Here is a 17,469-nt window from a genome sequence, read left to right as displayed (position 1 = left end):
TGGGTGTGTCGGCGAGGGTTCACCACGGGTTACTGTCTGTATTGTCAATCATCGGATATTTCCGCCCGCTTGAGCAGACACGTTTTGCGCTTGAGTGATCACTTGTCTTGCCGATAACAGTATCTTGTTGTATATTACCGAGTGAGAACAGTGCAGATAAAACGGAGAAAAAGCAGACAGCTTTTGGACATGTGAGATACGGCTCCCCTCGGGCACCTTACCACACTCTATAACGTTGGTTCATTTGCTCTATACACAGATAGCACGGGATGTGATATACTGATAAAACGGCCAATTACAAGATTACTTTTTACAACTGCTATTAGCTTTTTTTACATGAGAATGATTTAAGAAATACGATAAACACACTGTGATAATTAAATTAAAACTGCGCAGTCTTGGTATTTTAAAATAATTATAAGGACAGGAAAACAACACCGCATATCGATTCTCATACAGCTAGTTGTAACTAATAAGGAATGTTGGAAGATATGACACTTTATTCAGATGGTCATTATACTGCCCAACAATGGTAGCACATCCTCTGAATCGCAATTCCCCCAAACCTATCCCAGCCCCACCCTCATGGCCACCCCAAACCCCCAATCATCAACTCCAACATCATGCATTTTACTAAATTATTGTAGACTTTTTTTTCTAAATGTTTATACATGTAAGCAAAACGACCTGTGTTTACTCTATTTCATCGCATTTTTATCGCGTTTAAATGTCTGATGTCTAAATTTTATTGTGATTTGAATAGTGAAATCATGGTTAAAACAGAAACTTTGCAAACATGCCAGTTTCTTGTGACAAAAAGAGACTGCATGAGGTATATGTAACAAATGCACTACACCTAGTTTTACGTCTCTGATTGGAGTTTACGCACTGTTATGGGAAATATTTTTTGACCGTTTGCAGCATCACTGGGTGATCCCAAGTACCTTGTATTTAGTTTATCTGTCCCAAGACATCCAAATAAGGAGAAATATAATGAAATATATTGTTGGTTTTTAATTGTTTTCCGATATCCGAACTGCCAGTATGGTTCGATAATCCTACCTGTGGAGGTTTGTGTGGGTTTTTTTTTTTTTTTTCTTTCTTTCCCGGGGAAGTTGAGAAACGAACCGGTCTTAAGGTGCCGTTGTGGTTGTGTCCTTGTATAATAGACTTTATTCACATCGCTCTGTACGACATTCGATGACCTGTCTCATATTGTTCAGTGAAGTAGCCACTAAAGTTTCTGTAAGTAGATCCCGCCTCAAAACAACCCCACCATCTACTATCATACAGCTGCAACACCGTGCGGAGAGTGAGATTAACGGAGATCTTATGTGATATAGTGTAAACGCGATACAAATAAACTGTCTGGCTGTTAAAAACAAATCATTCAACTAAGTTATGATACTAAGTTTTCCATATCGCCTCAGTTTATGATTAAATTCGGAGACGGAGCGTATCTATACGGGAAATTACATCCTACGTTGTGACATTTTGACAATTTAAACGAATTGAAACATGTTTTATTGATATTTTATAGTCATAAATGAATTAACCACCAAACAACTTGTTATTACCCGTAACAACATCAAGTTTTTATTTGAAATATCGATATGCTATTGTGATGATTTGATAATTACTTTTAACTGGTGTATTAAATCGTAAAACGTTACAATGTACAACCTCAACCTCTCTCTCTCTCTCTCCATTGCAAACAGGTAACAAATAAAAATGCAGATCAAATTAGTTTACAACCCATTAACCAACTCGTTCACAATCTTCATCATTGATACCAACACACAGTAGAACTTACTCAAGCCACAACCATATACGATAGCAATTTTCAACCAATTCGGTTTACATCCAATTACCTTTAAAACCAACTCCATTCATATTCAACTCTATATTCAACCAACTTCGTCTATAACCGTCTTCTTGGAAACCTACTCTGTGTTAACTTTCCGTTAAACCATCCGTTGTAACTGAATGTAACGTTCTAAATTCCCGTGATAACGTGATAAGAACATGGCAATGACTTACTTTTTCCATCACAATTCTGAAATCCTTTACACAATTACCTTATAGCAGCGCGTTTCAGAAATAAAATATCACTTAAAAATCCAGGAATTTGGTGAGAGAAACGTTCCCACACAGGCTGAAGGGAAGGAACTCTGACTAATTCATTATGCAGTAAAATTCATTAGGTTCATCGAGTTCCCATGTAGCAGACACTACCGATGGATTATTAGTTTCTGAAGTTTGCCGTAATCTGTATGTCACTTCAATTCATACACATGCGCTTGATGCTTTCATAAAATTTATTTATATGATTTTTCACATTGAATTCGACCAGTTTGACTTTACTCAGTCGCCCCGTGGGATTCTGTCGCCGCATATAGGCCTTTAGCATCACTGACAGGTCCCAATATATAGTACAAAAGAAAAAAATACTAACACCATTTAATGCAAATTTATAGTTCAGTGTAATAGAGCCAAACAAGAATTAAACTGCATCATACTTCTGTTTCGTCTCAAGTTCTAGTTCTCGTCAGTGATGCAAAGGACATAATTTTTAAGTCTAGGGGACGACCGAGAAAAATCCAAAGTGATCGAAAGAAAAAGCCAAAACCTAGACGGGGATGAGCTGCAGCCAAATAATTAAATTAATTTCGTTATTTTAATATATTAGATAACTTTAGAACAACGTCCGGTGACGGGACGTGTACATTTTGAACAGTACCAACATTCCATTGAAGGACGAAGCAGTTGCGGTTTCTACTGTATCTAAATCGTTCGTGCCAGAGAATCGGGATATCTACGTGATTGTGTTAAAATTAAGTTTTCCATGGTAGTCTGACACCAGAGACGTATATATACGTGTTATATATGTCTCTGCTAACACAAAGGCTTCAAAACATTTGTATCATATGCAAATGGCCGTAACAACGAGATGCTCGAATTTAATGAAGAAAACAACGATATCGCCACTTAAGTCACTCGTTTCATATAATGTCGTTCAATACTATATTTCGGGTTAGGAAGATTCATAATTGATTCTTATACATGTCTCATTTTAGGGCATTTACCGTAATAAGTATACATAACGTTAGCATAGCTTGAATTTTCAGTTACTCATCCACTTGAGCAACATAATCAACCAGCAGATGCTTGACATGCAATGAAAACCACCGATTCAAAGTTCAAAATCTAGATTAAAATCTAACGCACTGTGGCATTGATGAGTATTACGTCATAATGGAAAACATAAAGTTATAAGCAGTAGTGGTGCGGAGTATCCTCCTATTCCAATTTGATAATACGAAACGAGGGCCTAAAATAAACTCCCACACATTAAGGTCTCGTCTGAAGTACCGTTTAAATCTCGTTGACCTGAATTGAGAAATTCTCCATGATGGCGCCAAATCAATGTACAAAATGTTGTTATTTATTCATTATAATTAACAGGGAAGATCCTAATTGACGATTCAGTGGAATATCTTTAAATTAATATTTCCTACAGGAACCCGTCCAGCGCCTTCAGCGGTAAGACATCTAGACAGTTCGGTATCTAAATATGTAATGTCAAGGTGTGACAACATCGCTTCGTAAATGGACGTCTCTATGAACTCATTTCTATCTTGAGAGTTTAGCTTCTTCAGCATAAAATTTATGTAAAGTCCATCTTCCTGGTCTAACTACAGACATTGCCTTAGCCCTTCTTGCTATATGCAGATTAACAAATCGATGATCAGCCACGGATCTTAGCTTTTATTGGAAAACCGCCAAGAACACAACGCGTGTTTTTTCGCTTTCTTCAACGTACATACCATGATCGAATAATTTCTGAGAAATATTGTTATTCTTCAATATTTCATTGTAGTTAAGTGCTATAGTTGTTAGTTAGTTTGTAGACATTCGTCTGGAATCGCTGACATATGTAACAGAATACGCTGAGCCATGAAAAATGCTTTTGATTAGTATGCGAGGTGTCTAATGACGCAAGAAAAGGCGGGATTTTTAAAACGTCAAATAAACCAAGATAAAAAAAAGTTATGATGTCAATTGAATTCTTTGTTGGTTATATATATGGCTATATGTTTGAAGATATTGACCACTTAAAGGTAACTGTTAATCATCTGTTTACATTCGGAATAGTCTGTTGACGTCAAGTACAATTAAAATGGTTCAACAAATTGTGTTATATAAATCACTATCATCTAGAATTAGTTCTCGGCAAAAGGCAAAAACTACAAAACGAAAAGATTACAGACTACAAAAGTCTGACCACTTTGCTGTTCATGGTCAACTTTCTACTGATCTTTAAAACCAAGTTTCTGAAACATTGTCGAAAGGTAATATGAAGGAAAGTTCAATCTGTGTTAATAAATTTGACACTAATTGGAGTTTTTATGCTAGACTTCGCTAAAATTACTTGTGTTTTATCCAAAGATCATTTAATATAGTACTATATAACTATATAAATTTCACAGGATAATATTTTGCTGTTGTATTGGTCTGGGCTAGTTCAGGCCAAGTTGAGGAAGTGGTTACATGAATGCAGATATAACAGATATGTTCTCATATCTTCATGCATTATAGAATTGTTTGCTGGGTATTCAATTTTGCATCATCTTAATTGGTCACAAATTTTGAAAAATTAAATCTCTTGCAAAAATTTCCAACTATAGAACTTTTACTGAACTGCTTAGAGTTTAGGCTATGAAAAAAAAATGAAAGCCAATCAGAATGGCTAGCAGTTGGGTAAACATACACATAGGCTATGCACATGTATTTTGTTTTAATTTAGTTAGTGATACATAGTGATTATCACACACCATGACATTGATCGATTATTATTATTATTATTATTAGTATCATTTTTTTCAGATCCCAAAAGCAATAGTGATGCCATGTAGCTTGTCCACAGGAAATTCTTTAATACTAATTAAGGTAAGGAAATCAAACATTTTTAAGTTAAAAGTAATGATCATTAGTAGGATTTCTGTTTAAATAAGGTAAAAAATGAAAAAAAATATATATATATATTAATAGAGATTTGAACATGCACACATACATGGTCTGTTATTTTGAAGAAATAATAAAATGACAAACATTTGAGCAAGTGTTTACTGATTGACTTTTTTTCTTGGATATGTTATTCAAACTTTGCCATCTGACTGCATTGCGATATTCTTTGATTATGAGAATATTTGTAGAAGTTGAAAGATTTGAATTTTCTTCTTTTAGACACATAAACCACTACCATTTTAAGTCATTTTAACTTGAATTCTTGCAGTATATTGATGAGATTTAAGAATTTCTTATTTCAGCAGAAGAAATTTAAAGAAGGGAAAGAATTCCCTATTGCAATAATTTCTTTCATATCAACTCATAACTTCTCTAAAACAAATCATCTGCTAATGAATCAATTAATTCTGTTGTCTCTGCTATTTACCAAGATCATGATGTTATAGTGTAGAAGTGAAAAAAATAGACTTGGGAAATCGATATGGATGATTATCTTACTTCAGGTTTGGCTGCTATAGCCCACTGAGGAAAGGAATGCCGCCAAATAAAAGCAAACGTCCATTTCGAGATGAAAGTCCAGGTATGCTTTTGATATTGATGTAAAAAAAAAACTCATACCCACCAAGATATTAGAAATATCTGAATTGACTTGATTGGCTAAAAGAGTTATGTATATTATTTGCCCTAATTTTGTTTCTTTCATGTAACATTTAAAGAATTGTGGTTATGAAAATTTGGTAAATAAATGCCTGTTTGCCCTAGGTTCTAGCACTCATTTGAAACTTTTTAAAACAAAAAGGGAGGTTAAAATGGATGCTACCCATAACGGATATTTATATCATATTCATGTCTGTAAGTTATTGCTGAAATATTTTGACATTATTGTCTTTATATCTGGTTCTGACACCAAGAATATTTAAACAGAAGTGTCTTATAATTGAATCAATGATCATGATAGTTTTTTTAAGTTTTGTGGAATTTGTGTCAGAATCATTATGGTTTAAATTTGTTAGAGTAAAGATAATAAAAGTAATTCTAGTTGGTTCTGTATGATAATGAATAGTCCAGGGTTACCTGTAATGTCTCGTTTGTTTAATTGCAAAAATAAAATGCTATTTGTTAAGAACAAGATGGGCTTTCTAAAAAACCAAGGCCAGATACAGAGGAAGATGAGGATGACAAAGAAATGCAGGATGGCGACAAGAATAAAGGTAACCTAAGATTTTGACTATGATGTACAGTTAAAAACGGATATTCCATCCAATTTGGAAAAAAAATCTGGCTATTCTGTACCTTTCAATAACACATTCTAATGACTTTTAAAACGATCAATGGCATCAAAATATCTCTTCTGATCAGTTTGGATAGGTGAAATTGGTGGAAATACTCCCACTAAAACTGTCCGAATATAGTGCATCAGGAAATCCTTAACTGAAGGGTCACTAGATCACTGGATCTTAGATTTTAAGCAGAGTGTAGGGTAAATGCACCAGTGTGTATGCTCGTTTTTTGCTGGGGTTACAGTTCATTAGACTTATTTCATGTTAATTTTTGTAATTTACACATATACTTGATTCTGCAAAACAAAATTGTTATGATGCAACCCACACAATTAAATTTGTTACTTCAAGCAACCCCCAAAGAATTTTATTTTCCACTTAACACGACACCTACATAAGTTCTGTTGCCCCCTTTTCACTGCCAAATATATGTTGCTTCCCTGAGCAAATATATTGTAAGATTTCCCAAAAAATTGATATGAAAATGTCAGTTTCTTATTTTTTTCCAAACTGTGTGAAAAAGATTGATTGCTTCCAAATTCTGCTTACTTAAACGCACTAAATATGGATCAGGGCTCTTGATCTGTCAGATCTGGGGCCAAATTCCCAATGCAAAATAGTATCTTTTTTTCCCAATTTAGACCCCAAGTTTTCCCAATTCTAAGGAAAACACCATTATTTTCCCCAATTCTAAGGGCCCCAGGCCCCAGTCCCAAATTGGGTGTGAAAGCCCTGTGGATATTTCAACACAAAAAAGGGGGGAAAATTCAGTACATTGCCTGACTAGTCAACTCAAATATATTGATGTGAATTTGTTTTACCAACATACCACGAGTCATCTTGTCCAACTTGTTAATGAATGATCCCATTAAGGATTCAAAGCCATTTTGGTCAAGCCAAGTAGCCATCCCGTGTATACTCAGTTATCCTTCCTCATTTTTTGTTTAAGTTACATTAGTTCTTGCATCCCACAAAGTTTGAAAACCAACACCTAAGTTATCTCCCTTGAACTTTTGGATTGGGAATAAACATGCATTCGGAAGAATAAATTAATGATTTAATTTCGATTTCATGAAGAATTAATTTGTGAGAATGAAATTGAAATGGAGCTATTGAAATTAGAAGAAAAAAAAAGATTCTGTTGTTCAATTGAAAGAAGTAACAGAACTCAAAAGTTCATACACCAAAATAGATAGGTTTCACTGGTTGTGTTATAAGAACTTCTTTGCTAATGACATAAGCATCCTGAAGAAAGTGATCTGAAATAACATTAAAATTGTCACTCAATTACGACTTCACTGCAAATACTAAAGTGGCACCACAGTCGGTGTCATGTCAAGTCTGGTGAAATGTTCAATGTTGAGTGTGAAATGATCGGTTGATTTTGTATCAATTCAATAATTTGGCTTCTCAGAATAGATAAATTTTTGTTGACATATATTTTGATCTATGTTTACAGCCAACTCTAGTAAAGCTGGGGGTAAGGTACTGCGTAGTCCCAGTGTATCGTCCCACAACAAACCAGCAGAGGTAAGTTACCTGAGGCTACTGTTACAGGCCTACTACCCTCAGACTAGTGACTTTTTTGAAAACTTTACTTAATAGACACGAAAGTATATACGTTCATTTCCAAGGGCTCAATGGGTCCCATTCCCAATAGGATTTTTTCATAATATGGCCAAATTCCCAAAATATGTAGTTTACTCATAAAAATCTGTTTCCTAATTAATCCCATCATTTTTCCCAGATTTTTCTTTTTATAAAAAAGGGCCCATTCACAAATAGGTGGGAAAAAAATCTGGTTTCTGTTCATAAGAATAGCCAAAACATATCTTGAGCTGTGATTTTTTAGAATATATTTCATTAGATGAAATTTTAACATAGATGGAACAGTTTCTGCTGTAATGATGATGATCTGTTGAGTACAACATTACACAGACTTGGCCAAGGCTGGTGCATCTTCTATTGAATTTATCTGTACCTTTTTATTAATGATTAATCAGTATTTTCAATGCAAGAAAAAATTCAGTTCAAATTATATGTATTTAGTGCTTCGATTTGACCCTAGCCCTTGGCTCAAAAAATGAAGAGTGAGATATTAAGACATGTATTTGATTGAAAACATATTGTCAAATAGAAGAGGAGGCATTAACTTCATACACATTTAATTCAATTTGTAATTCTAATGAAGGAGACTGATTTAGTAAGTTTGAATTTTTCATTTTCCTACTGATCTTCCTACAGTTATTCAGAAAAGACTTGATTAGTGCTATGAAGCTAGCAGACTCGGAGCCTCTCAATGCAGAGAACTACCACCTCATAGCAGACCAGTGGAAACAGGATTGGGAGAAGGGTGTCCAGGTACCGGTCAACTCTGAAGCCATCCCTACAGCTGAAGTCAGGTTTGTATGAAGATCATTGCAGGACATATATTGTTCCAAGAGGTCAATTTTACTGTTTCACTAATTTTCTTGTGTGACAATTCTGACTGTATCTAGTGGTGTAACGATAGGTTGACTTATTGTTGTAGTGCTAAAAGCTTTGCTCTCAATAGCAATAGATCAGCAACAAATTTTCAAGGCGATAACTGTCACGATAGTTTGCTCAACTATTGATTGTTACTAATAGTTTTATAACTAAACAAAAAACTACTTAAAAAGCAAGAATTCTTTTTGCTGAGTTATTGCCCGAAAAACAGCTGCAAGCTGCAATTTATGAAAGCGTCTTTGGGATGTCGATCGGGTAGTGCTAAATACCAGAACAGCACTATCACTGACTTAGAATCTAAACAGAATTTTAAGCACATGTTGTAACATTGTCGAGAGTTTATATCTTACGTAAATGTTATATCGTTATTGTTTCCAATATGATCTAGTTAAATCTACAAACTAAAGTTGTTGAGGAGGTGAATTCTTTAAGTCTGAGTCTGTGTTTTAGACCCATCCTTGAAATGACCAATGTATTTCAACAACATGGTGGAAGGTAGCAGTAATTTGAAAATTGTTCTCAATAAAAATGCCCAAAAAAGTTTGTGGTTAGTGACTTCACTTTATTTCTGGGTTAGAAAACATTTTGAAGGGAAAAACACTATTGTGATAGCGTCACATTAGTCACTTGGCTATCGCAATAATATTGCAATAATAATTTTACTATGGCAATAATATCGTGATAGCTGTTTTGACCCCAATGATACCCCGAACTGTTTCAGTGTTACTATTCTGTGTTGCTAAGTTGTATGAATGAGCCTACTATTATCATATCAGGTGATGGGATTTTTGAACTCCCTTTCATCTGTTGTCAGTCCTGTTAACAATTCTCCTTTTTTTTCTCAAGAATTAAAATAAAGACAGGTCAAAAAAGCATCCTAGTTATGCATGCCACTATGATCAGATTTTCAAATTGACCTTGGTTAGATTTTGGCATTAGAAGTTCGTTAATTCAATTTCTAAGGATTAATGAAAGGATTTTCAAAAAGCTCTTTTAGAACTGGACATCAGGCTTGAAGTAAGATTAACACTGAATCAAAGACTTTTTGCAAGTCCCTATAATTTGTAGTTATCGGCTTTAATTATTAGGTTTTTCAATTTTCAGTGAAAAGAGACCATGGACAAAGCTTGGTGGAGACTTTAAAATGTAAGTACTTGATTGTACGAAAGAAAGAGGAAAAAAAAAGGGGGGGGGGAATGTAATGTGCACATTTCCATATTTTAAAAATAGAAAAATAAAATTTTCAAGTTTGAATATTAAATTTTTTTTGTATAGTTACATGAGTTTGGTATCTTGGTTGTAGACCTAGAAAGTTCCTTCATGCTATGAAAGACGAGAGTTTCCAGCAGAGTGTCCATGAGTTCACTGGGATGCAGCAATTGTCAGAATCAGTGGTCCGTTATGACTTAGATGATCTGGATGTCTGCTGGCTTCAGAAAGCAAACGAAGAGAGAGAAGAAAATGGTGAGAGAGAAAAAAATAGTGAGGAAAAAACATTACTCTTCTCATTATTCAATTTCATTTGGTCCAAAATATCTTGTGCTTTCTTGAGGATTTAGAAAAGGTTGTTCAGAAAAAACATTATGAATTCTTTTTTGTCACATTTTCAGCTTTCTGTGTTTTCAGTTAGAGTACCTGAAACTTAAACAATAAGTTGCTAAAAGAAAAAGTTGATTGTTTAAAGAAGCCAACTAACCTCTTCCTCTGTGTTAAGAGTTATTTCCCCTCTTATGTACCTTAACTATGTAGTTTTGTTTGTTACAGCTGAAATCCTGATACATGAATGGACAATGGAGAGGATAATTGAGGCTTTGGAGAATCAGGTATATATTTTTCATTCATTAGCGTTTCTATAAGTTTCATATCACATGAGAATATACCAAAGTAACATTAAAATCTGAAAGGAGGTTAATGTGAAAATATAGTGTCATGTTAATACAGCAAATACTTAATTCACCTTCAGTTCGTATAAGGTTTATTTCTGTCTCTGTACTACAAATATATTTGTATTTTTAATTCTTTTATATATATATTGAAAAGTAAGTTAAAAGGATTGAGATGAAGATTTCTTTGTTTGTTGTCAGTGTTATGAAAAGATGCAAAACAAGAAGAAGACAGAGGAAGGACTTGGTATCGAGTATGATGAGGATGTCGTTTGTGAAGTCTGTCGTTCGGTAAGGTTTTCAGAAGGAAGATATCAGTATCTTGTAAAATGTAGATGCTGATCTTATCAATTGTTTAAGGAAGAATGGTTAAGAAACAAGTCTAATTTGGATGAATGTGCCAAGTCTGTTTATCATAGTTATTTAGATTGAACATAATTCTTTTCTTTCTGTTATCAGTCAATATAACTGTGACATTCATGGACTGTGACAAGACTTAATTGGATAAACAGAAATATGTCTTCAGCATTAAAATTGAAGTTATTCTGTTGTATCTTTGAATACAAATGAAGTTAAGAGAAGTTATCAAATCTTAAACACTGAAATGTTAGTAAAGAACTGAGAAATTTCAAGAAAAACATTGAATGAAAACACGCTCATTTACTATTTCGTTGATTTCTTGTTACAGCCTGACAGTGAGGACAATAATGAAATGGTGTTCTGCGATGGCTGTGATATATGTGTCCACCAAGTGAGTACAATCACAACCTTGTGGTCAGACTTAACTTCCCATTTCTATGTAGTTATGGAATGCTTTGTGAACTTTTATATTTTTATACAATTGTGTTAGAATATTTTGAAACACTCGGTTCAAAAGTGAAAATAATCTATATGAATATTATTCTATTTTATGCATTCATATTTTTAATTTGATAAAAATTAAAGTATAAAACAACATCTGAAATGTTTTATAGGCATGCTATGGCATACAGAAGATCCCAGAGGGGAGCTGGTTGTGTCGGGTGTGTGCCCTGGGCATCAAACCGCGCTGCATCCTCTGTCCCAAGATAGGTGGTGCCATGAAGAGTACACGAAGTGGGACCAAGTGGGCCCACGTAAGTTGCTCTCTATGGATCCCAGAGGTCACCATTGGCTGTGTAGAGAAGATGGAACCAATCACAAAGATTTCACAAATACCTGTAAGTTATTGTTCTGTTGTAGGTGTGAAACTAATACATAAACAGTGCCTCAGCAAATTTAGAGGGAATATGTCCAAATTAGGGCAATACTGATGTACCCATATTTGTTAGAGGTATATGTTTCAATGTCTTTTTGTTTTGTCGTTTTTTTCATATAAGAGTACTTAACTCTTGCATAATATAAACATTCGCCCAGGTTAAAATATGAATGAGATGATGTTGAAGTTGTTTTCATGGTTGACTGTACAGTGACAAAAATGAACATTTATGTTATTAATATGAAGTTCTGAAAATTCTTTTATTTTCACAAAATTACACATACATATGTGTCTTAATGCTGAAGATGTAGATATTGCATATCTTGTTCTTTGGCATGTTATTTTGAAAAACATTTCTCTTGTGTACAGGTATATATATTTAGAATTATTAATTTGATTTCAGGCAAGTCGATGGGCCTTGATATGTTGTTTATGTAAGGAGCGGACAGGAGCCTGTATCCAGTGCTCGGTTAAAGCATGTAAGACTGCATTCCATGTGACCTGTGCTTTTCAATACAAACTGGAGATGAGGACAATTCTCACAGAAAATGAAAGCGATGAGGGCATCAAGCTTAAGGTATATAAAAATTTTGCTGAGTGTATTCCTGGGCTAAGATCAGTGAATAGAATCCTGAACCATGAGTGTAGACCTTGGCTTAGATCTATCTATAAACAACCAAAACCGTTAGTCATGTCTTGGCTTGGATCTGTAAACAGACGTAAAGAGAAGCCTTGATGTGATTCATAAATGTTCAAATTTATATTAGTACAGTCACTGTTTTGAAGCTAAATGTCTACTTTCAGTTTTTTTATGAATATTTTACAACTACAATACTTGCCCTGTTCAGATTGATATACACAAGGACAGGAAGACACAAAATGCAATTAACACATTTTTCAGTATATCCAACTCCAAAGAGTACCTGCACATATTACATGGGTTTTTATGTCACTCAACCCTAACCCTCTTATCAAATATTGTTGACTTCTTACTCAAGGTGTCAGTGAAATTTGGACCTTTAAAATCTTTTTCAGAAATGAAATTGAAAACTACACTCTATCAATTACAAGAGTATGTCTGATTCTTTTCAACAAAAAACAAAAAAACAAAAGTGAAATTAACTCCTGTTGTAAATTTGCTTTACAGGGGTATTGTCCCAGACACAGTAAGAATCGAGAGCATGGGAATGCTGACTCAGATACAGACTCTCCAAGGAAGAGCCTGTCTGGTTCACCTCGAAAGGAACTTACTGATGAGGAGATCGCCAGAATGAGGGCAGAGAAGTTGAAGCAACTAGAAGAGGAGTTTTATAAGGAGATTGACACTGATGAGATATCCAGTGCTCTGCAGGTGGATGCAGGCACCATAGAATTGATAGCAGCTTATTGGAAACTCAAACGCAAGGTAGGGCTAAAAGTACTGGTGAACTTAATGGAAACACAAATACATTTAGGGTTAATTATACTCGTAAGACACTTGTTGGAAAGTCAGACATGGAGCAGACAAGCTAGGATGAAACGTAGGTTTATTACAGGCTTACTGGAAACTCAGAACTAAGGTAAAAGTACCAACAAACGCTTAGTGGGAACTCAATGTAGAGCTTATAGTATGCACCGAGGCTTATTGGAAATTTAGAGGCAAGGTAAAGTCAATAGTTTTTCAAGAAGCATACTGGAAGCTCAAAGGCAAGAGTTAATAGAACCAAAATATGGTTTACAGAATTTCAAACAACAGGAAGACAGTTACAAATGCAAATTGTCCCTGGATGAATGTTTACTGTAATCAAATTGAATTTCAGATTTTTGTATTTTTTTTTCGATGAAACTTCTGGAAATTGAAACTTTTTGTGGGAAATAATGTTAAAAATCAGTATTAGTATCAGTGTACTTTTTAACTACTGATGGCTGTTAGGTTTAATAAATCATATTGGTTGAGTTGTATGACAAATCTTTTCCTCTTTATACCACTAGTTTTTTTTTTGCCACAGTTCTATTGTAAGTGAACAAGAGCTTACAAGCTCAGATGAAGACTTGAGGAATGTAGTTGTTTCTTGGAAATGTGAGATGTATTGTCATGTACTATTGAGAATGTTTCCTTAGGCAAGGCACTTTTTCCTTATTGTTCTAGATAGTGTGTAATGAGGTCCCTGAATGTTGGTTATTGTGGTAGCCTGCAGCTGCTACAGTGAGACTGCTTAAAAATTACCCTGGTTATTCATGGGGTGATAAACCCAGTAAACAAATTACAGTTTTCACACATTATGTTGTAGACAATGTTTGATGCCCCATTGCTGATGCCGAAGACAGAGGAGGAAGATCTGCTAGAGAAACAACAGGAAGACAGCCTCATAGCACGGATGAAGATGTTTGTACAACTAAGACAAGACCTGGAAAGGGTAGGTTTGACCAAGGTGTTAACTGTGAGTGGGTGCAAAGTATTTAGGAATGATCAAACCAAAAAGCAAATTCTCATATATTTTACTTATTCAACATTAATACCAAAATTCAAATGTCAAGTCTGTAATCAAAGCATCAACATTCATCAATTTATGAAGATTCCTTTCTTAATGACATTCTTTCTTGCAGGTGCGAAACCTTTGTTACATGGTTGGTAAACGTGAAAAGATGAAAAAACAATTCTACAAGTTACGAGAGCATGTGTTCATGGGTCAGGTGAAGGTGTTGACAGACAAGAAACTGTCATTGACAGATAGGGAGGTGAAAAGGATTGTCAGGAAGTATCATCACCACAGTATCTATGACTGGAAGACTGTGGAAAAGTATGGTTTCAATCCTGCACCAGTCGATGATGATGAAAAGGAAGAAGATCCCTATCTGGTACTGGATATGCCCGGGGAACACCTTCCTCTGGACCTTAATTTAGCATCTGAGAGTTCTCCATGTGAGGAAAGCATAAAGACAGATTTAGATTCTAAGCCAGAATCAAAACCTGTGTTCTCACACAGGACAGGCTTGGCATCTAGAAAAGGATTTTCTCGCAGGAAGGCAAAACATGTTAAAAGAAAGTTGATGAAAGCAGCATTGACCGTAGAGAATGGTGATGAAGACATTGATGTTGTTTCTGATATTGTAATAGCAAAAGATCCTTTGGATGGCCTTGACTGCGTATCTGAACCTGAGCAAGAGGTCACAGAAAAATTGCATCGGCGTGGTCGACAAAGTCGGCATTGTCGAAAAGTTGACTTCCAGCTTGAAATGGAAGAAACTTCTGAAGACAGTTCTAATAAGGATCGAAACTGTGAACTGAAGGAAAAACGTACAAGGTCAAGTTTTCCTTTTTGTTCAGAGGAAGTAACAAAGACAACAAAGTCACCAGTTAAAGAGGAACTAGAGTCAAAGAATTGTAGTTTGGATCTCATTTCAGAAATTGATGTGAAAACTGAGAAAGCAGATGAAAAGAGTGAGTGTTCCGTAAAGGAAGATGTTGAGGATGGAGATTCTTATGTGGGCTCTAGAGAGCTACGGAGTGCTTCTGTTAAATCTGAGGTGGTAGTTTCAGCAAAAACAGAGGGATCTTTAAAACCAAAACCAAATGGAAAGGTGTCTGACCGTGTTAAATCTGAGCTGGGTCAGTTAATGAAGATAAACAAACTCATGGTTCCTGATAAGATCAAGATGAAAGTGCAAAGAGGACTTTTTAGGGCATCCTCTAAATCTAGATTAAAACAATTAAATGGTGTGCTAGACAGAAAACAAACACGTCTTGACAGTTTCTTTAAAAATGGCAAAAAAACTGACGTTGTAGAATCGACAGTGATTGAGGAGTCTGCAATAATTAATGGACGAAAGTCGATGTCACGAGTTTTGAATGAAATTTCTCCCTCAAAGACACGTCAATCAGGAAACAGTTGGTACGGTTCCCCAGCAATCTCTCCAAAAGGATACAGATCTCCACCGGTGTCGCCAAGGAGTAGCCTTGGTAACTACAGAATTCCTAAGAAAAGCAGTTCGGGTGATGGACAGATCGTGTCACGTGTAGGGGAAGATACATCAGTGACAGGGTTGATAAACAGCTCCCCAAGGCCTGAAACGCGGAGTTCTCGTCGCCGTATAGAGGGAGCAGATTCCAGCAGTAGAGATAGTTTTAGTCGTCGTAGCAGCAGGGAAAATTCTCCAGATAGTACAATAAGTTTACAAAGTCGAGGCAGTAACTTTCGGGGTCTAGTGAGGGTTGGGGAAAGTGACCGTGTTCTGACTAGGGCTAGCTCTCCTGCATCATCGTACAAGAGTCTTGACCACCACACAGATTTCATTGATGTAGAGAACTTGTTCCATGAGGCAGACATTGCCCCAAAACGTGTAACTCGCAGTCAACTCAGCGACAGTGAATGTTCACGAGATTCTACAGATTCGTCAACTAGGCGGTCACTGTCTCATGTACGCAGTCTCATGTCCTGACCAAGGTGAAGACACTGACACATTCAAATCATATCTTAACAATATTTGTTCAATTAATGGCTCAAAAACTTAAAAAGCTTGACAGCAGATAGAATTTTTTGCAATTGATGTGTAGGTAGAGGATACCATGAGATCATGTTTAATCAATATTTCAATTGATTGTGTCGATTGTTCAATTTTTTCATAACATTAATGTTGGTTCAAATTCACATAATTTCCTTCAGGAATCATTTTTGACAGGCCCATGAGGTTTAAGGTCATTGGTTGAAATTTGTTAGCGAAAAGTCTTTCAATCTCGAAAGATTTATTTATTGTGAAAGATGTGAATTGATTTAATTTAGAAACTTTGCAACTTTAATCTAATCAGATCATTTAAGGTTAAAAACCACAAGAATTTTTTTCTGGTGACTATTTTCTAGGCTAGAAATGTTTCCTTATTCTAAATAAGGAATCTTATTTAGGTTCGTAAGAAAACGGCTTTCAATTTTCATCTTTATTATTTCTTTAATGCAGAAAATAATATTTTTGAAATTGTCAGGTAAATGTGTAATATTGTAATAAGGAAACTTTTTGTAGTACCAAGAAGCATGCTAAATTTTTTAGAATTTTGAATTCTTCTGTATTTGTCTGAAAATACCTATTTTTAATTGGCTTCATATGCATGAGTAATGGTAGGAGGCCTCATGTCTGTGATTTTTAGTATTTGTTAGCCTCTATTTTATTTAAAACAGAACCTAATAATTCCAAGTCCTATATTACACTAGTTTTTTGGGGTTTTTTTTCCAAAATGGGCTTATCTCCAAAAGTGGCTTGTGGCGATAATGCAAATTCTATCAAATTTAGTGTGTATGATCTGCTTCAAAACCAACAAGATTTGTTTTTGTTTTGTACACAAATCTGATAAAAATGTCCTTCAGCATCCTTCAACAAGATCTGGCTATTAGAAGTAGGAAAATGGTGAAGTGAGGGTAATATGTGGATTATGCTTGTCTTCTGTAATAGAAATTTCTCGAAATCCATGGAAATATTTTAGTTCATTAATGATGTGAAATACTGTATTAAAACATTTTTTTTAAACATGATTTTTTTTTTTGCAATTTTTGCAGGTTTGTTTTCATTTAGTAAATAGAATTGT

General features: G+C 35.0%; 1 protein-coding gene across 1 annotated transcript; it reads left to right on the top strand.

Annotated features, from left to right (window-relative positions):
* Positions 1-3,441: 3,441 nt before the first annotated feature.
* LOC132562684 (bromodomain-containing protein homolog) lies at positions 3,442-17,469 on the top strand. Its single transcript, XM_060227443.1, has 16 exons — positions 3,442-3,543; positions 4,888-4,950; positions 5,532-5,608; positions 6,153-6,239; positions 7,768-7,838; positions 8,553-8,710; positions 9,900-9,941; positions 10,099-10,259; positions 10,560-10,618; positions 10,880-10,969; positions 11,367-11,429; positions 11,653-11,877; positions 12,319-12,492; positions 13,063-13,320; positions 14,186-14,311; positions 14,502-17,469. The coding sequence occupies exons 3-16, from the start codon at positions 5,563-5,565 to the stop codon at positions 16,332-16,334; spliced, it is 3,393 nt and encodes a 1,130-aa protein (XP_060083426.1). The 5' UTR covers positions 3,442-3,543; positions 4,888-4,950; positions 5,532-5,562; the 3' UTR covers positions 16,335-17,469.

Source organism: Ylistrum balloti, unplaced genomic scaffold (genome assembly GCF_031769215.1).
Source record: "Ylistrum balloti isolate Yb309-2 unplaced genomic scaffold, AGI_CSIRO_Ybal_v1 Utg369672, whole genome shotgun sequence".
Lineage (NCBI taxonomy): Eukaryota > Metazoa > Mollusca > Bivalvia > Pectinida > Pectinidae > Ylistrum > Ylistrum balloti.
Note: the sequence above shows the minus strand (reverse complement) of the source record. Positions and strands in the feature narration are given on the sequence as shown.

Excerpts from the sequence above, each read along its gene's own strand:
- LOC132562684 (XM_060227443.1), top strand. The coding sequence starts at position 5,563 with ATGCCGCCAAATAAAAGCAAACGTCCATTTCGAGATGAAAGTCCAG. Across the intron at positions 9,942-10,098 it reads CTTGGTGGAGACTTTAAAAT|ACCTAGAAAGTTCCTTCATG; the intron begins GTAAGTACTTGA and ends TCTTGGTTGTAG. Across the intron at positions 14,312-14,501 it reads TAAGACAAGACCTGGAAAGG|GTGCGAAACCTTTGTTACAT; the intron begins GTAGGTTTGACC and ends TCTTTCTTGCAG.